A 21,499-nucleotide genomic window follows, 5' to 3' on the forward strand; every position below is an offset into this window, starting at 1 on the left:
ATTTATGTCAGCGCCTTAGGCATCCTAAAATGTGCTCACTATATACACATGCTATGAAATACATTTTTGTATAGTTCTTACATCCCGCCATCCATTCATGCTAAACAGTTTCCAGATAAGGTTCTAAGTTTAAACAAAAAACTATAGGGTGGTCTGATCTGAATGTATATATCTTGTTTTATCCAAATGGTGTCACTCTCAATTAAATGCGTGGATAAGGTATCAGCTTCAGCAGAGAATCCTTAGTGTAACTTCTGTGTCTTTTACTATTGTAAGGATTTTTGCTATTCCTAAAATGCTTGGTGTCTTACACACTGAACTGGAGACAATTGGCATGTGTTGGTTTACTTCTTAATTCTAACATACCTAATTAGAACAATTATTTATTTAATAGCAATGTGTCATTTAATGTAGTTACTGGCGAGGAAGCTGTAACACATGCTGCTTTGTTAGTTTCATCAGTGTCGTCTCAACGGTCCCTTTCTGGATTGTGTGTGTGACTGCTGTATACCATGATGTGGCTTTTGTAGGGTAAGTTTTTTCTGATGTCATCCCCTGCAGTTGTTGAGAATTTTTCTTCTCTCTGTTAGGTGCTGCTTTGGAAGAAAAGATTTGGATGTATTAGCTAGTCAGCCTAATAACCCTGTGCAGACTGTATTGATTTTCTAGGAGAGAGTTTATGAACTAAATAAACTTGGAGTTGGTGTCTTAATAAACTGCTTCTCTCTGACTGTCACATTTAGTTACAGAGCTGTGCCGTTTAGGGGGGGAAAAGGCTAATTCTGTTACAGATTGTTCACAGCAGGGCCTCTAAATTAGCCCTTTGTTTTGTAATGCCACCTTGCTTGGGCTGGCTTTGAGCACATTTCTCAGTTTTATCCTAATGAGTTGCAACACTGATAATGTGGCTGATGATCTTTCATTGATTTCACTATCACTTGCTTGTCTGGTAATTGATCCGTTGCTGAGCCTCTAGTTAATTATATCGGCTTTGACATGGCCCAGTCCACTGGGATTTTCAAGTCTTGCAGAATAACAGTTTTAATAAAAGAGTCTATTACTGCAGGTGCTTGCTGCTGCATGCCAGTTGATTTTGTGTGCGTGGGCTTTTGCTCCCTCCTCTTTCCCCTCTCCCCCCCCCACATCTCTCTCCGGGAGCGGGGAGGACTGCAGGACAGGAGGGAAAGAAAGACACTGCGTAGGAGATGCAGAGCCTCGGAGCTGGCTATTGACATTGTCCTTAAGCCTCCCACAAATAACAGCTATTAGTCAGAAGGTCAGGAGCTGAGCAGGCAGCTTGACTAAGGGACTGAGTGCCACTTCAGAAAGCAAGAGGCTAGCAAATTTGAGAAGGAGTTTAAGTGGGTAATAGTTAGCTGTAGGTACAGCCACTGTTGGCACAATTGCCTCATATGGTTTGTTGTGGTTTTTTTTGCTCCCCCATCTCCATTTCACGCAACAAGAATATTTTTTCTTGACTGCAGGTGGACTTAATATATTTTAAAGCAACAGTTCTTTGAGTTCTCATTTCTGCTGCTAAGATATTGAATTTGCAGCTTTTGAGACTTTTGTGTGCTTAATGGCGGTGAACTGGAGGGAAGTTTTAACAGAAAAGCTTTCAGGAGATGCCAGGATCTAAAAAGGAAGAGACATTTGTGTCAACATAGTGCACATTTTCTCATCTTTTCTCATTGGGCTCTAATGACACCAGGCTGCCATTGAAGCTTTCTCGTGATCGTTTTGTTGCTTTTGAGGAGAATAAGGTTTATTGTTGTTCTTTATTTAAGGAAAAAAACTGCAGGAGTGGTACATTTGTCCTCTAAAATTGTAGACGTTATTAGAAGATGAATGTTTCTTACACATTCAGTTGAGACAAGCAAGATTGCTTTTCTTTTTTTTTAATGCAAGTTGATTTTATCAGGCAGCATGAATTTTGCTTTACATTTCTTTTTTAAAGTTGCAGTATTTGTGTACTCTGTGTAGGACTCTGTGTGTGTGTGTGTGTGTGTGTCTCTCTCTCTCACACACACAAACACTTTCTTTCTCTCTCTCTCTCCTCCGTGCCCCTCCTTCCAGCTTTTATTCATAAGACGGGCAAACTACGTATCAGCAATGGGAAAATACTATGTGTTGTTCTAAGTGCATATGATTTTTTAAAAGTTGTTGATAACAGTGGCTTTTTGACTTCTTGTGATCTCTCATAAACACTAGTTTATTTTAATAGAAATATGTCTTTTTTTTTCCTGGGATGGAATTGTTTTGCTCCTCCTGTCTTCTTTTCCTTTAGGTTGTTGAAAGGCTGTTATACGGTCTTCATCTGTAAAGTTTAAATAGGACAAAAGAAAGAAAGAGACGTTTAATCTTTATAGAAAAGAAAGGAGACACTTTTTTTTCCCCCTCTGACTTCGGCTCCTGAAGGCATTTAGGCAGTTAACAGGAAGGGGAGAGAGAAGAAAGCTGTGAGAGATGAAACATATATGTAATGGTTCCTACTTTTATATTTAAAAGAATTTGAAGATTATCTTATTTCCACCACCAACACCCCCCCTTTTTTTTGTTTGGGTAAGAGCTTTCCCCCCACCCCCGGTTGTTGATGAGAAATTTGGGCTGGGATGATTGCAAAGTAGCTGTGACATCCGTATCGGTCTTTAATATGTGTGTGTGTGTGTGCGTGTGCCTGCGTGTGTGCGTATTTACATTGAAGTCACATCAACTTTGTGTGGTATTCTGCATGCTTATTGTCTGTACGCCGCGCGCGTGTGAGGAGTTGATTTGCCCTCTTCCCTCCTCTCTGTTTGAAGGTTTGCAGTCTGCATTTAACAGGGAAGTGTCAGCCGTTACAGGCTGCTCTTGACAGGATTGTTAAAAGGAAACAGGGGAAAGGGCCACAGCTTTTTTTCTCCCGAATTTCCTCTGGTCAGCAGAGGAAAGGTGCACGGGCTTGCTGAGACCCAAGTGGTCTTAATGCTGAGATGTCATTTGGAGCCTGACAGTGGAGCAACGGGTGCAGCTCACTCTCTTCTGCTCTGCTATCCAATGACATCCAGTGGCTGAGAGTATGAAGCTGATGGTTGGGTCTCTCCTCAGTGCAGCCGGCACACCTGACAGGCAGCTGTAAAAAACCAAGCCAAGGCGAGCTTTGGGACTCACAGGGTATGCATAAATGATAGGGGTAACTGTGCAGAAGGTGAGAAGGAAGCTTTTGCCCCCTCCCCAAAGCCCCTCTCCCCCAAATGAAATGCACAACGCAGCTAGCTTAACAACACCAGACTCCTGCTACTGGCTGCCAAGAGACTCAAAAAAATCCACCTTCACTTTTCAGTCAGAAGAGGCAGAAGTGGATGTGAGAGACAGAGACATTCAGAGACAAACGGAACGAAAGAGGGCAAGAGCCTTGACTTTAAGAGACTCCTGCAGTGACAACTCCATGCAGTTCGGAACAACAAGGACGGCAACCACCTCCGAGTCGGGTTTCATGGGGACATGGCAGAACGCTGACACTAACCTCTTGTTCAGAATGTCCCAGCAGGTAGGACAATTTCCTTTGATTGTCACACGTGGAAAGGGTCACTTTTGTTGTTTGTTGCTGCTGCTGCTGTCGTCGCTGGCTTGCGCATACTTTTCTCTCTTTTTTAATTTTTTTTTTTTGCATTTCATCCTTTTTATCATTTGCATTTTATCTTCCTTTTATTTCAGTGCTGCTGCATAGTTTCTGTAATGTGATAACTTACTCTTTGGCATGTCTGGGTTGATTTCGGGTGCATCCCCCAAGGGCTCCTTAAAAAAATAGAAAGAAGCAAATAAGGGAGCCTAATACTGCTTTAAAAAAAAAACAAAAAAACCAAGCTCCCTTCTCAAAAGTTTTCCAGTAAGATCATTTATCCTGGTTTATTGCCTTTGTCTTCTTTTATTTATCCCACCCTCCTTATTTTCTTTTCTCCCTCCTTTTAAAACTTTTTTTTAAATATATAAGCCTCTATACTATTGCAGCCAAAAGTCCTTGCTTCTTTTTCACCCCCGGAATATATAAGTCCCTTTATGAAAACTAATTCTAAACTTGGGGGGTGGGCAGCAGAACAGTCTAATTGAGTACAGGTGGCAGAGAACAGTGTGGTCCGGATCCTAAAGTGGAAGACGAAGCAGTTGTGTTGGAATTCCTGTTAGCACAGAGCTGAGGGTCCTTGGACGAAACAGTTCCAACTGCTGCTTGTTCTTTTGCTGTCTCTCTTTTCTTAGACACACGTACAGTTTCTCTGGAGTTGTATCCTGATGTGTTACCCCCGAGCAGTTCTTTAACCTGGGTCTGCATTTAAGACAGATTGGTACGGAGGGGGAAAGTTAAAATGTTCTTGCAAGGCCAGTAGTAACAGATAATTAATCACCGAGCGAGTTGGTATATCGGTACCAAACCCTTAATGATACGGGGCCCCAGAATGCTGTGGCTTTTCTTTTGCAATTCTTTGCTTCTTCTCTGTAAAATATATACTGCATGAAATAGTCACACACATAGTTTGAAAGGGCGGTGGGGAGGGGGGGAGGGGGAAGATTTCAGTGTAAACTCACTTAAAAGAAAGGATAGGAATTCAAAAGAAGACTTCTTTAAAAAAAATAAAGCATATGCTAATTGTTCCCTCTTGGTTTTTTTTTTCTTTTTAAATTGCTCCTTTTGAGAAGTTCTTTCCCATCTGCTTAATCAAGAAGCTGAAACAATCAAAAGTTGCAAGCTATGTTTTTATTATTCAGAGAGGTCTTGTATTGTCAGGTTTTTTTAATGAATGAATTCCATTGACATGAATATGCCTCACTTTACCACTCTTGCAGCAAAAGGGTTATAACTTGTTCTTTTAGTGAAAAGAAAAAGCAGATGCCTTTACCTATATCTTTTGGAAAGTCAAGAAAAAGTAAACACCTTTAGGACCAATATAGTTTGTAATGTAGAATAGTTGTGTACAGACAGAGTTTAAATATTACATGTACTTTCCATAGGATGGCTGTGTTCAAATAAAGTATATTTAGATTTATCCTGTAGAGGGACCCTGATTACAAGTGATACCAGCTTTCTGTACAGAAATATAATCAACCTAAGCTAAAAAGGCAACTTATATGTTACAGAGACTAAATGAAAAGAACAATTCTCACATTTCATGCTACACGCCAATACAGTACATAATAGTGCATTACATCTCTCTTAGTTTTACATTCATTTCCTAGTGATATATCTATCCTAACTTAGCTGTCATTCTTTTTTAATATCCTCATATTATTAGAACTTTCATAGTTGGAGTAATTTTTTCCTCTTGTTTTGGCAACACAAGAGTTAATCCAGCTAAAGCTATATTGGTAAATTACTGTTGAACCACATACTTCTTGTTAGGCTGCCCATTGAGTGTTTGGCTTTTATAGAGCAAGTCATTCATAGTTTTGGAATAATAGAAAGTGGTAGATGTCAGGCTACAGAGTTCAACAAGTAAAAGGAAGACAACTCTAGGCAAATAAGCAGACAAATATAATTGATAAAAAAATACAAGCTGATCCACTATCCAGTTGTTAATCTGGGGGCTTGTTAGTTTTGTTAAGCATAAAAATTTGTTTCTCCTTTTAACCTCATTACTGGACACATATGGTCATGTTTATTTTCTGAGACTGTTGAAAAAGGAATAATAGTATGTATAGTATATGGCTAAATGCAGGGCAGATGTATTCAGTGTTGATCATTCCACGGAAATTCACTTGCAGAGACAGTAGCAGTGTAGGAATGGTAATGTTGAATGTATGGGTTTTTTTTTAAGTATAAGTTTTGCTTTTGTGCCATTGTTGGTTAGAATGCTACTGTCTGCCTGAATGCATATAAGAATCTTGATTTTTTTTAACCCCTATTCTTTTTTAAGAGTTAATTGGGTAACAGTGTGTTTAAATTTCTAATTCTTCTCCAATATACAATTTCTGTGTATCCAATAGATTAATTACAATTGCTATGCATCTGAACACATTTCTGACAGCCTTAACCATAAACTTTTTTGTTGCTTGTAAATATACTATGTGTGTGGGTCGAGTTCATCTCCGCTGTCCCTATGATTGATTTAGTATGACAGTGACTGATAGCTTAAAAGAAACTGTTGGTAAAATAGATACATGCACTGCGAACAAAACTTTTGCTTAGTTTAATAAAATAGATTTTATATGAAATGCACGAAATAAGTTTTATTCCTACCGGGAAGGAGATTTCAAAATTTCTAAGGCAATTTGAAGTAAATATGTGATAGAAAACCAACAGGTACTTGGAGAGCAGTAGAAGACCTTAGTTCATATTAATATTTTTTTTCAGAAGACATAGTAGAAAGGAATAATTGCATAAATATAAGAAAGTTTATATGTGCTGCTGTCAAGTATCTTCATTTACTTGTTGTACACCTAAAAGGACATATAGAGGTAAACTATTCTTGCTATAAGAGTTATTCACAGGACATATTAGAACATTTAGCTTTAGAGATTCACAGCTATCTCGTTTTAAAAAAGGACATTTAACCTTATAGCAGTTCTACTTTTGTACCTTAAAAAAAAACCCAACTGATTTGTAGATCCTTTGAAAGGAATGTTCTGTATACAAAAATAAGTGCAGATAACTTCAAGGAACATATATTTTAACTCTCCCCCCCAAGGCTCTTCTTTAGGTCACTTTGATCAGTGATAGATGGACAACGTCCAGAAACCTTTAACTTCTGGTCTTTACTGATTTGGACAGAGACCAGATTTCAATCCAAGCCGTTTGTATATGTACACATGGAAACATACATATCCCAGTTCTGTTTCAAACTAAAAAAGAATACCTAGTGAATAACAAAATACTTTTTTCTTTTCTTTTTTTTCTGATTGAATAGTTTTTTACATTTATCCAAAAAAAGCTTCTCTTAAGGGCTGTGCTAAAATATTTTAAATGAACTTGACTATAGCATGAAAAACAGCAATAATGCATAATGATAAAAAATGCCAGAGGTGAGTAAAAGCATTTTTTACTCTCCTGTTTCAAATCCAAAAGAGATAAAGTCTTGAAGATATCTTTTCAGCCAGTTAAAAGAGTAATACTAGGTTTGTGTGTTCATCTGTGAGCCATTATACAGTAATTTTAAATCCATCTACTGCTGCAACAAAATTAGCGACATAATTTCATTGTGTTACAGTATCTTATTAAAGCACAAATATCTGACATCTTGTACTCCTGCTTTATTTGGCTTCTCACCAGTATTATTATAAGTGACAATTTTTCTATTGTGCATTCAATTCTCTCATCAGTACAATGACTTTATTACTGGAACAATCATTTCATAGATAGATGAGAAGTAAGTTGGGGAAACTAAAATCAGATCTGTATATTTACCTTAATACAGACGCATCTTTTCATCAGAAAGAATGAAGAATTGGAATATATTGGAAAGGTTGGTTATGAAAGCTGCCATTTGCCGCAATGTATTCTACACAGAAAAAGTTTAGATTTTCAAATACTATGTAGTAGGAATATTTGATTCTAATTTGAATGCAAAACACCCCATTGTAATTCTGCTAGAGTAATATTTGGTTACCCATTGTTGAGAAAGTAGTTAAAATCAGAAAGATAGTTATATTTACTTACAAATTATGTGAACCTAGAGTAAAATATTATCTTCTTACCTGTAAAGGTATTACAAATCCCCTAAGTTTCATATTTAAAATAAAATAAAATAGCAATTCACTCCAGTAAATGAAAAAAAAAAACACTGTTCATTTGGGTCACAGACTTACTGTCAAGAGACTTTTTGTAAGTGTCATCTTAACAAGAGAAGCTTGTAGCAAAGATATGACCATTTTATTGCAAAATAAAATAGCAGTTGGGACATTTTCATATTTTTTCATATATGTTAAGGATAATTTTGCCTTGCTTGTTAATTTGTTTGGAAGTATAAATGGTAAAATAAATCTTTCAATCTGGTGGGAGATAAATGCTGTATGTGGCTGGGTTTGTGGGTATTGTACAGTTCATTCTGGAAAAATTAAATGCTGGTTTTAGATATTTGTTGCTGGTAAGTTGTCCTAAGTAATATGATTTGCTTGGCCTTGAGAAACTGTTCTATCTTAGCATATTGATGTTCTTTGTAATATGAATGTTTAGAGCTAAGCAGATCCATTTATTAGAAAGAATATAAAATACATGTGCTGTTCAAAATATTATACAAATTCACGTCCCAAAGATAATGCATTTTCTTATTTGAAAGCTCTTTGAAATTAATGCCATCTCTCCTTTTTCTATTTATACATCAACATGTTTGTATGTGAATATGTTGCGTATGGTTGTTTCTATGCATAATATCAAGAGCTATGTTTGTCCGTTACATTGTTTTTATGAAGACATATTCTCAAGAAATACTTTAAGTACTAAGGTGCTAGAAGACTCTTCTGCAAAAAGACAAATAAGGTTATTCCTCTGGAAATTTTGCAAGAAATTATTTAAAAAATATGCAGTTTATTCACAGTGAATGTACACAGATGTACAGTTGTGTCACTGCAATTTACATTTACTGCCCTGGATACCTATGAATGAATATCTGTAAACATCTAGCATGAAGGTATAATATTATATTTTTCTTTGCATGTGTGGGTGTATATATTGAGTAGACATAACTGTAAGAATCCTATTGGAGTTTACTTGAAAATAATGGATTAGAAAATAGTTTGCCTAACATATGTAAGGCTATATGTGCATGCCAATATTTTATATAAGAGATAGATAGATAGATAGATAGATAGATAGATAGATAGATAGATATAGACTTACAGACCAGCAAACATAATTTTCCTTTTTCAGTGTTTTGTACTTGATGGGTGCATGGGAAATACTCTCAGTTGTTGAAATGAAAAACGTATGTATTTTCTTTTAACCATAGGTGCAGTTTTTTTGTTCTTCTGACTTTAAAGCTATCTTTAGCTAGTAATAGTGAATATACATGGCATTTAATTTGATGACGTAATGAACAGCTTGGATCATGAAGAAAAATGGTTGCGATGGTACAATGTAAATTGTAGTTGCTAGATTTAAAAGAGTTAATTTTGTGAGCTTGTGTATTTCATGCAGCATAAAAGAGTTAGACACAGTATGATATAACAGCAGCACCTCTTGCTTAAAGGATGGCTTGCCTTGACTTTTAACCCTAAATAATTAGTTGCTGAGTAAAGCATCTTTCAGATGTTAGGACAAAATCCTGCATAACTGAGGCCGGATTGCATGGATTGTAGTGATAGTGAAGAAATTCACATTTACCAGGTCATGTTGACATGGCAAGCGATTGCAAAGGAACACTGGGTTTGCTGATACTAGGCTGGCGTCATAAGTTAGAAACAAACAAAATAAAAGTCTCTTGGTTTCTCGCCCTTTCACTACTAATAGTGCTGATGGTGAGGCTAATTTTCATTCATACAGACCACTAGATTGTCACATCTTAGAGTTTCAGAATTTAGGGCATTTGGAGATTTAAAAGAATTAGGGGAAAGATCGAAACAATCAAGTTGGAATAGGGTTTTTCCTTATGCTTTAACTTCATGGAAAATTGATTATTTGCAGTGCACAAGATAATTATACCAGAATGCTTAATTCATATACAAGTCATATACAAGTCTTGAGAATATGGACATATACAGAATGGGGTCTGTTAGCTAGAATGGTTTTTACTGAAACCTCAATGGGGGGGGGAAGGTGATAAACTCTTTGTTTTCCCCCCTGTAAAAATAGGGATGGCCTTTCCTAACCTATGACAATAAAAATCTATGTACTTTGAAAACTAAAGCAAAAAGCTGAAGGAAATATCTCGTTTAGAGGTATTCAGAATAGCCTTAATTAATGAAATGCAGCTTATTTCAGTGTTGCATAGATCATATTAAACAGCTTCTGGTTCACCACCTTCATCTACTATTTGTGGTTTGGGGAATGGTAAGTTACTCCTTGCTTATACTACATTTATGAATGTGAATAGGCACACAATATATCAGATTCTGTGTACCCTCATATGGCCCATATAGAAGAGAAACAGCTGTGCTAGTTAAACGAACAGTATGCTTACTGAGGGAGAAAAAGTAGCAGGGAAAATGGATTTTAATTTAAGAAGAGAAACACTCTGGAGAAGGTGAACTTAGTATGGCACTGCTTACCTCTATAAAATCCATTCCACAAAGAATCTGGAAGTCAAATACTGTGTTGTGTTACTTCCTCTCTGTGTGTATATTAGAATTTGTGTAATGTCCAATATTAGAGTTCTATTTTTCTTATTTTATATAGCCATGATTTTTCTCTCAGATTTAGTCATTAATGGGATTTACTAGATAAAATTTGAATACGCACACACACACTCAGTATATATATATGTATATATGTGTGTATGTATATATACACACACACATACACACATACAGTATATCTATATCTAATCTATATCTAGATACATATACATACAAAAGATATTCTTTATATCCCTAATTGTTTGGAACACGTACATAGATGTCATTTATGTATGATAATTTTAAAAATATAATAATTTAAAATAATTTTAAAAATATAACAGCATTTGGAGGGATTAAATTATGATTAATTTTCTGTGAACTGAAAAGACTCAAGTGCAGATTACCTTTATTCTCTTTATTTAAAATAATGTGGAAATTTATTGGTGGCATACTGCTATGTTTGTAAATGTCTGCTTGTTAATTCTTCAGTAAATTTATTTCGGTAAAACTTTTGTTTTTATGGAATGCAACCCAAATGAATGTAAGCCAGCATAATGCTGTTCACTTTCTTGATAGTAAGTTTCACTGAAATTATTGGCCTTTGCCTTTGTGCTAGCTCGTATAAGATCATGTTGAAACATTAATGAAAGCCAATGGAACTTAAGTATTCATGCTGTTTTCCCATATGACATGCAAAAGAATATTTTTGCTCTTTCTGTCACAACTGAATGCGGTTCATCTTACATAAAACCTGAAAGGAGGAAAAAATGAAAAAGAGGGCAGCTTTTATTTTTTAAATATTTTAGCACCAGCAATTTATCAGAGATTTTTTTCAATAAATGAATTATAAACAGAGGGACTTGTGGCCAAAAGCTATTTTTTGAATAAAAAAAATCAATTGCCATCATGTTCAATTCACACATCACATGAAACCCCTGGTTTAAGTCTACAGAAAGTGGATGGGGAAAATAGGTGGTCTCTTTCTCTCTAAAGAACAATATCAGATCTGTATGAAAGCTATCAATTCCTTTGTGTACCTACGTACAAGTGTTTTTAAAGGACCAAGCCTATGCTGTGGGTCTTCACTTTGTCATATCAGATTTCAATTTGCAGTTAGACACTGAGAGCAGTTTTCAAATTTTAAACAGGATAATGGGGTGGGGGGATTGCAGATCAGAAACTTGTCAAATTACAGAAGAAAACAGCTTCATGTATGCTTTATTAATCCATAAGGCCATGTGGATGTCCTGGATTTCCTGGTTTTATTTACCAATCAGATGTCAGGGTGAGAAAAATTGCTGAATTGTGGATGAACTCTGTAGATGAATCACTGAAAAATCTACCTGTGCCCGGCATTTTTCATACGGGCACTCTAGTTTAGCTATTGGCAGAAAGTCCATTTCTTTTGCCTCTGTAAGGAGAGGCAAGATAAAAATGTTGAATTAGGTAACTTGGTTTCTCAGAGTATAATATTGGTAGACTGCTTGGTCCAATCTTTATAGAATATCCAGAAGAAAGAGAGTACAACCTGCACTTCAGCCCTTTGCAGAAGTAGCATTTTCTTCCTAATCTATCTGGCCAGTAAGAATTTTAGCCAAAACATTATTTATGTGACACTAAAATATAATATAAATACAATGACAAAAATCTGGTACAATTTATTATAAAAATTATTCTGCTTCCCTGGTATAGAATTGTCATGTTTAGTAGGATTACTTACTGCAAATATGTGCAATTGAATTTGAATGCCCTAATAAAGAAAGTACAGTTACTTATGGGTAAATGGATAAATTTGATGGGAAATTATTTCTAGTGATACTGGAAAAAAATTACATGTATTCCATATTATAGGTATGTATTATTCCATATTATCCTACAGAGATCAGAGAACTGTAAGAGTATAATATTATGCACATTTATTCCTAGTGAGTTTCACTACGTTATCCTAGGAAGTGTTCTCAGGGTTTGACTAAAATACTTGTTAGGATTGTTGTTATTGTTGTTGTTTATATTTAGTCAACATTTAAAGTTTGTCAACTTCATTAATGTTGCACATCATAGCTCTTTGTTCCCAGGACAATTGAGTCAAGACTTACATTTGCCAAGATCATCTGAACTAGTTGTCTGGAGAGGGAAAAATATCAGTAATGAAGACTACACATGGAAAAACAGTAATTACTTCCAGCTGGCTTTATGCAATAACAAAACTAATATTAAATTGAGAAGCTTAATTAGTGTGGATTTAATTATTTTTGAATTGAAAGGGAATGGTGTAATTCTGGTTTTTTTAAAAAAAAATTGGTCCTAAGTATTTCTAAATATAAAAAGGTGGTTCATTTTTGTCTTAATCAGGGTAGAAACGGGGGCACTCTGGTGAGGGCACATCCATAATGCCCTACAACACTTGGCATTGACAGCTGGCAGCATTTGACTGGCATTTTATAAGTAGGATAGATTTTATTCAATGGAGGAATTCAGGAAAGCAATTCTGCATTTGTGACTCCTGCAAAACCTGATTTTATCGACCCTTGTTATGATTTAACAGGTACATTGCAAATGTATTATTCAAAATTATAGATCAGCATTAGGGGTGAGGAAGGAAAAGAGAATAAAAGTCCTTCATGACTGGAGATAAATTTTCATTGTATTTTATGAGCATATCAGCATTTGTCCAAATTGAAAACACATTGAAAACATGAAAAGACTTAGGCATGGAGGGTATAATCCTGAATCTGCTGTAGGTATACAACAAAGGTCTGTTTGTTTCTATATAATCCAGTTGGAACTCAAGGCTTCTTGTTGACTTTTGACGAGATCTATTGAGAATTTAAAGTATTGTTAAGTTACATTGATTTCTGTGGGAAAGAAAAAAATAATAAAGGTAAACTAAGTAGGAAAAGAGCCATGGAGAGAAGAATATAAAGAAGACATGAAATCAGCTTTGCATTTCTCCACAACTCTATAGGTTTAATCTAAATCTTATAAGGAAAAAAATGAAAAGAAACAGCAACTTAAAGTCTAAATAAACTCTTAAGTGCACACTTAAGTCAATGGTGCCAAAATCCCCCGGGTATTTTTTTATTTAGATTTTCAGTTAGGCTTTAAGTCTGAAATTATTCACACTTAACTATTAAGATCAGTATTGCTTATATACAATGCAGTGGGTTGCAGTTAATTATTTTAAATGCTAATTTTACAAGGTAAGATCCTCTTCACCTGTCGAGTTGATTAAAAATGGCATGCATTGGAAAAGATAAGTTGTATTCTAAATCATGAGTGAAATGGCTTTGATTGATCCACCTGATTGGATCCATAGCTGCTTTCAAACAGCCGTAAACTCCCATGCTAAAAAAACAGTAGTACTGATTTCTGAAAAAAATGTATATTGATTTAAGTTTTTCACTCTTCAATTATGTCTTTATACTTGTAATATTTGGTTTTAAAATGTTTAATAAGCCTACCTGTTATACCAATGGCACCTAACATTAGCAATTTTACAACTTGTGGACTTTAACTCCCAGAATTCCCCAGCCAGTCATGATGGCTGGGGAATTCTGGGAGTTGAAGTTCACAAGTCCCTAAAGTTGCCAAGGTTGGACACCCCTCTTCTAGAGAATGTATTGCATAGGAAGACCTGAACCTCAAATTTATTACATTTTCTTTTGAGGTTTTCTGTTAGAGGTAAACTAAAACAGATCAATACTAATCCACTATTAATAGTCTGTTACACCTACAATTTGGGTGATTCACTCTTATCAACATTTTATCTATTGCACGGATGTTTATCCTCCAGTTTTAAAAGTTGTTTAAGGGCATGCTATTTTCCCTTGTGCATGTCCATTATAAATGCTCTCCAGCGACTTAACACTAGCTATAGGGATGTTCAGTCACTCATTAGAGTTCCAGTCAGTGTGGAAGTAATGTTGTCATCCAATCATTCTTAATAAATTCCTAATAAACTACTAGACATTCAACCTACTCAATCAGTCATGTGATTTCTTTTAAAAATATATAATTCTGTCTATGAATGAGAAATATAATGTTAATGTTAGAAGTTTACTTTGCAAACTTTCTGTGGCGGGGGGGGGGGAATCACTTTCTTTCCAAATAAGCATAAATTCTCTTTCAAATCGAGGTGAACTTCTGGCCCTATTACAAACACTTCCAATTAGTTTTCTTTAGTTTTTGTTTTGTTTTGTTGTTATTTTTTAAAAAAATTCCCATATAGCCTTCAGCCCTTGGATTTTCTTGTGGTCTCCCACTTAAGTACTTACCTGGAATGAACATAGTTAGATTCTAGGAACAGCCTGAATTGGTTAGAATATAAAATGTCACCCTTATGCAATATAATGTTGAATTGAAAATGTCCACTGTCCTCAGCGGTGCCTATTCTCACATAAGTATGCATATCTAATAGGTACAGTTATTTGGTACATAAAACCTGATTCAGGATCTAAACTGCCCAGAATCATTTATTTGAGATGAACATCTATATCTGTCTGTCTGTCTATCTTGAATGGTTGGATGGATGGATGAACTGATGAATGAATGAATCTGACAAAGGGGACAGTGATATTCCCACTGTTTGGACATAGCAGTATTTGTTGTAAGACTGGAGTGTAAGTACGTCTTTTCAAATACATTTTACCTTTTTGTTCCTGAGTAGAAATTCAAAATTAACTTCCTCATTACTTCAAGAAAAGTTACATTTACTTTTACATAGGATTGCACTTTGCAGGAAGAAAACCTAATAATTGTTTAGAAGATAGCAACACAGACAGCCAAATGAAATTGCTTTTTCATTATATTTGAAATGTGGTATCTTTTGCAGCATAGCTTGTTCTAGTACCAACCCGCCACCTCCTCTAACATGTCTGTTTCTGTAAATCGGAGGTTACAGTTAGAAGAGCAATATGGCTCAAGGACTTTCATTGCCTGGAAAAGTCATGAAGTGCAGATCTCATTCAGTAAAAATAAGTTACTAGTGGCTGTATATTTGGGGCTGCCATTGTAATTTAAAGACCCAAATGAAGCAACAAAAATTCTATCACCTAGAAGGGATCTGTGTGCACTTTGGCAGATGCTGTAATTCAGAATTGTCTTGGGTTATTTTGCAAATACAGTATTTTATGCATACATATGAAAAAAATACTCAAACGGTGTAAGTGGCTGAACACAGAATTTAATAGATAATTGCAAAGTCCAATAAAATTACTGTCTTAGTTAATGTTAATCTATTTTCTTATTCTGTGAATCAAAATCATCTGGATTTTGATAAATAAAGATGATTAGCATACTATCAGTAAATTGCCAAAAAGTATGCAACTTAGCATTTCATTGCAGTGATTTCTTCAACTTGCCGGTGAACTATTCTTTCCATCTCCTATTTGTAAGAAAACAAAGCTAAGAATCTTTGGCTTCAAATGTGAAATGAGAATTATCTTTTTCCATTTAAAAGAGTAATTTAATTTTTTTAATCTAATTTTTATTAAGGATTTGATTACAGTAGTAAAAACTAATTAAAAACTAAACTTAAAAATTGTAAAAAAAGAAAAATTGGAAGAAAAAAAAGAAAAAGAAAGATAAGGGGAAAAATAAAGAAAAAGAAAAGTAATTTCCAACCTTCGTTACAAGTAGAAACAAATTTAGTAACTCTTCACTTTATAAGGTTACATACAGATATCATTTCATCTCATAATCCTGTGCCTTATCTATAAGCAAATCCATAAAACATCTTTTTTTAATCATGGTATTGGCAAAAACTCCACAAAGGATTGCCATAATGTATTATCTTAATCTTGATCAAATAAACAAACTTTATATTGCTTCCTTTTACTTCTTACAGTCTTTATCTGTAATTAATTCAAATACTGTTGTAGGAATTGATTTTTCTTCAATTTTTCTTTATCTCATCTCATAGCCTTCTTCATGGATTTAACAAACCTTTGTAGATCCAATTAGAAAACCTTTTCCAAGTCATTCTCTTAGTTTATCATATGTATTACCTCTTTAATTTTTAAAACTTCAGTATCTTCTGTATATCCAGTAATATGCAGTCTGTTCACCAGTCATTTTTAGTTTCACTTTTGATATTGTCTCTACCTTGTCAAACAAAATTTGCTGGCATGTTATTCCTTCACTGACATCTTTTGGATATAATGTATCCATAGAATCAGACATTACTGACACTGCTACTAATTCTTGACTCCATTCTTCAAAGCTATCCTTTAATATTTCTAATGTTATAATGTTTTGGGCCATTTTTAAGTCCCAGTTAACTGACAGCAAAAGTTGCTTGGTAGTTTTCCTTCTATTTATAATTTTTAGTTATTATAAATTTTTAATTGCTAGTATCCAATTTTTAAACCATAAAGTTGCTTATCTATGTTAAAACAAGATAGACAAAATAACTGGTTCACAAAGAAGCTATTTATTTTTTATAGTTAATTGTAAAATCTTAAAGCAAAAATCAATATTAATTTTAACTGGACCCTTAATCCGTTTGTAAATTTCTTTTATTAAAATCTTTAGGGTTTTTTTTTTTGCTGTTTCTAATTTATTTTTCATTTGTTCAAGGTTGAAGCTAACTCACCCAGCAATTTTTCAGACTTTTCAGACAATTTTGACAAAAAGGAGCTTGGGAACCTACTGTCCTTTAAAAGTCTCTGTCATGGTTGTGAGCAAGATGGCTAATCCTTTCATCTGCTGATGCTCAAACCTGCAGAAGACTGCTATCCTGCAGTTTCCTTGTGAGGAGCACCTGTTGAGAGCACATATGGTCAATCTTCTGTTCTATCCTATCCAGAGAGGTTGCAAAGAACTGGTCTACTCACCAGTCTTTGGTATTTGCTGTAGTCTTCATCGCTTCTTTTGCAGGGATGTCTTCAGTTTGCTATGTTTCCCCTGGAAGTCCAAAAGTAGTTTAATTTTTGTTGCAAGACAAGTTGGTCAAAGTCCTAAGAATAATTAAGAAAACTTTATTTATCTGGAAAAATGAATAAATTAAATTGGATGAATGAGAAAATTGGCTTTGAAGAATTCACCAAGAGTTGATAATATTTTAACATAATTAAAATATCATACGTAGTTAGAGGAAAAGCAATGCTTTTCTCCTAAAAGGTAAATATGACCAACTTCAATTGAAAATGGAGGAAGGTATCATTGAATACCATTTTTTGTTGAACATTCAATAAATACATGCATCTTGAAATATTGCTATATATAGATTGTTCTGTCCAATTCTGCAAATACAGGCTCAATTGTGGTTGTAAGTCCAGCGCTACCTGTAAAGTTCTCAGGTCTACACACCATCTTTTTTTTTAGGAAATATAGTCAGTACAGCTTCATTAAGAGAGAGCCTTACATGTTTGTTTGGCAATATAAATTTCTCTGGGCCCTAATATTCGCAATCCTTTACTGGTAGGCATTGTTGCTGGAACAGTATTGTGTTGTCTTCAGTCCATATTCTTGTAAATGAGTAGAAAGGCAGAATACGGAAACTGATCATTTAGATCAGAGGTCCCCAACCTTTTTGGTAGAGAGAAGTTTTTCCACAGACCGGAGAATGTATGATTTGTGTGCTGTCTGCATCCCACGGATGGGGCTTTGCTTCTTTGTGCGGACCGATTGCTGGCATACTGTGGCCCAGTACTGGTCCACAGACCGGGGGTTGGGGACCCCTGATTTAGATGCTGTAAGGTGCTGCATTCTTCACTTTCACTTTCTGTTTTTTCCAGCTGATCCCCCAACCCATCTGTCTACTGCAAACTGAAGTAATATTTAGATGTGGACATTTAAATACATGAAACATGTGAAATGTATTAATTTCAAAACTGTATATCAATCTATCAAGTATTACATTAGAGAAGGATGAAAATGTGGCCTATAGGCTGATACTAGCTGAAATCTGATAATGTATGTCATTTCTTCTGTGGCACCGTTTTATCAATAAGCTGGGGCTATAGCTAAACAGAAGCTATGGCTGTTTTTGCTAAATTAGAATCCATACAAACTCCAGCTGTGAACTTATGGATTCATGTGGCAGATAAAATTGTACTTAGACGTGTCAACACATTTTATTGACATATCTACTCATTTGCCAGTGACACCAAGCAGGATATATAGCCAATTTTCATTCACCTTGTAATTGTGCTTGGGGGAAAAACACTTTTGATTTCATTGTAATTTGTTCTAATAAAGATCTTAGTACATTAATTTTTAGTCAAACTACTTGAGGTTTTTTTTTTTAAGAATGTGTGAAGATCTAAGTTTTATTTGTACTGCTGGAACTATTTGGTCATTCCTGTGCATGATACTGCAACTAGAAATCTACACTAAGTAGCAGCTACTAAGTTGGAGTCAGTTTTCAGTATCAGACTAAGTTAGTGCAGAATTAAGTTGTTAATATCTATTGCATGTTATATTAAAAGAGCTTTATATAGAAAAGAACTGCTCATAACTGAATTCCCCAGACAAATCAAATACTAATATTTCTCAGCCAAAGAAGTAATTAATTAGTTTGTGTTTCAAAGTGAAGTCTATTCTGCTATTGATTTTCTTTCGTTATCATTTTCTTTGAGAAAGTAGGCCCTTTATTAAAATAGTATGTGCACGGTATGTAATGGGTGGGACAAAGTATTTGCTATTGTTAAGTAAGGCTGAGTGGAGCAAATTGGATAGTGTCCAGTTCTCATTGAGATGCGGTTGATAGCTTAATATGGTTTGTTTCCAAAATCTTGGAGAAGCTAAACTCTATCAGGAACCAGAGATTAGCAAAAATCATTTTGCAGTCAAGTGACTGGTGCCTCTTGTAACGAAGCATCTGCAAAGTGTGTCAGAATGATATTGCTTGGTATGTCCTCCCCCCTCCCCCCCCAGTTTTAGTAAAATGTCAACACAGCTGCAGTTTACCATTTTTTGAAATCTTTCACCTGGGAGTTAGATAAAATATCCTGAATTTGGACCTGGATCGGGAGGAAGCAGTGGGGAAATACTATTTGAAGTGCTATTAATTTCTGAAAAATTGCATTCAATCTTTGCCTAGCTAGATAAACCTACCCCTTATGTGTGTATTTCTGCCCCTTATTTCATGTGCCAGGCAGATTCCCCCCCCCTCTTTATCATTGCCTTGCCTGCTGTGTTTATCTTCTCTGAAAAGGCTGAAATGTAAGCTGTTGAAGCTCAGGGTGGGTGGTATAGATGTTCACAAGGCTTTCCAAAGAAAAATAGAATAAGCATTTCACTTAGACTCTAAAAACAGCTGAGAGAACTTAATGTGCTGCTGCATAAAAATGATTAAAAAAAGAACAGAAATATCTTGCTTTGCACTGTAAACAGGCTTTAGGGCTTTTGAATTGGAAACTTCCAGAGTGACACATTTTACATAGATGGAACATCAGTGGTACTCAGCTCATCCTTAATGGACCACAGAACCCTCTTAACTTTTTTATGAACTCCTAAAGCGTGCTGATTCTTAACAAAATGTCAGGTTAAAACATGTCACTTTGCCGTTACTTGCTTGCCTTTAATCAAAAGACTCCTTTTAATGGTCTGTTTTACTGTAGGCAGTTGTAAAGGCAGTAGTGCTTCTCTCCCATTATTGCTGTCATCCTACGTTCCCACCCCTAGTTAGCCCTGCACTGAAGGAAAAGTACAAGAGGTTTTGTTCTGAGGATGTTCAAGCAGCAGGTGTAACACTGAATAACTTCTCAGAGATGATTATTGGCATATTTGTGTAAACCCAGATTTATCTTCTATCAGTACACTTCAGTACAGATGTTTTTCTCTGCTATTTTTTCCAGATTCTCCATTAGGATGATGATGGAAATTCTTAGAACCAGAACTTCTACCATTATTTTATTTTAGCAGTCAAACACTGATCCTGGTCTTTATACTAATGGTTACTGTGGGGTTCTAGTGTAGAGATCAGGAACAATTTATGCAAGGTTGCACCTTTCCATTATAGTGATTGAGAGATCACTGTGGAGCTAAACATGATGTTTTTGCGTTACCAAACTATATGTGTCACTTAATACCATATTTTTTAACAGTGCCTTAAAAATTGTGACATAAAAAAGGTTGGCATCAAGTGTCACCCTAAAGCTGTTAGTTAGTACATAGAGTCGCCTCTTCTTTCCAGTGATACGATAAGACTTGTTGCATAAGCAAGATCATGCAAATTACTTTCATAATTACTTTCATAATATATAGTTTGACTTTGTCAGCATTTTCCAGGCTGGTTCTGTCTGGTTGCATTTGGCTCTTAACACAGTGGTCGTACCGGCTGGAATTTCTAGGAATTGCACAGAGGTGGAGTGTTTGCGTTGAGGAAAGAGACTTCAAGAATATACAAATACTATGTCCAGGGTCCCTCTGTTGAATCTGTTGCTTAGGGTGAAGAAATGTTCTGTTTAGTTATCCTCTAGTGTGAAGATGATAAACAACAGGAGCGCCTGTTGGATTTAAATATTTCAATGACTTGCATTTTTACGGCCTTTTTTTTTTAAACTTCTCACCTTTTTTTATAAAACTGTTGGCAAGCTCAAGATAACTTCACAAGCACTTCACAAATAGAGCTGATGCATCTCTATGGCTGCTGGATTAAAAAAAAGACTCCTTTGCTGTTAGAAGGATATGTTTAAAATTACATGGAGTATTCTAAAGTAAAGCTGTAAATTCAGCTAAAGAGAAAAGGCCATCTTTATAACTTTACATTTCTCAGAAATCCAGAAAGGGCAATGTGAATAACTCATCTACTTTCCTTCGGTTGCATACATTCTACTTTTGGGCCATGTAACTTTTTAATGGTAACATTTACTGAAACTATACAAGGTCAGCCTCAGATCTGTAGGAATGAATGAATGACTGTTTTGTGGTATTTTAGATATAGGCAACATTTCCAAAGCCTCTTTTATGATGGGATCATATTCTTAAAAATCTCATTTTATGGTGGACTCAGAAATCTTATTGAATAAGTTGTATATTCAAAAAAAAATTTCAAACCTAGCTGAAAAGTGACATAAATCTTACAGGGCTTAACAACATTCCAATGAAATATGGCAAATTTGTTGTCTCCAATGTTTGTGGAAAATATTTAATTTCCTCCTTTCAAGCAGTCAGGACAAACAATAAGGTAATTTTTTTAAGGTTATGAAATATGCACCATATATTATTGCCTTTTTTTCTTTATAGTATCTAATTATTTTGCACAAATGCACAAAATACTTTACACATACTTTATTCTGGGTTCAAGTGCTGA

At 35.1% G+C, this 21,499-nt stretch overlaps 1 protein-coding gene across 1 annotated transcript in view; it reads left to right on the top strand.

Annotated features, from left to right (window-relative positions):
* Positions 1 to 3,163: 3,163 nt before the first annotated feature.
* The window catches only part of BNC2 (basonuclin zinc finger protein 2), a gene marked incomplete at its 5' end in the record, with an annotated part of 300,006 nt that continues 281,670 nt past the window's right edge, over positions 3,164 to 21,499 (top strand). The window contains one exon of the mRNA XM_083351595.1: positions 3,164 to 3,529. Within this exon, the coding sequence (XP_083207721.1) occupies positions 3,164 to 3,529 (366 nt within the window). The remainder of the gene's footprint in view (positions 3,530 to 21,499) is intronic.

The sequence above is a fragment of the Vipera ursinii genome (assembly GCF_947247035.1).
Source record: "Vipera ursinii genome assembly, chromosome: 2".
Taxonomy (NCBI): Eukaryota; Metazoa; Chordata; class Lepidosauria; order Squamata; family Viperidae; genus Vipera; species Vipera ursinii.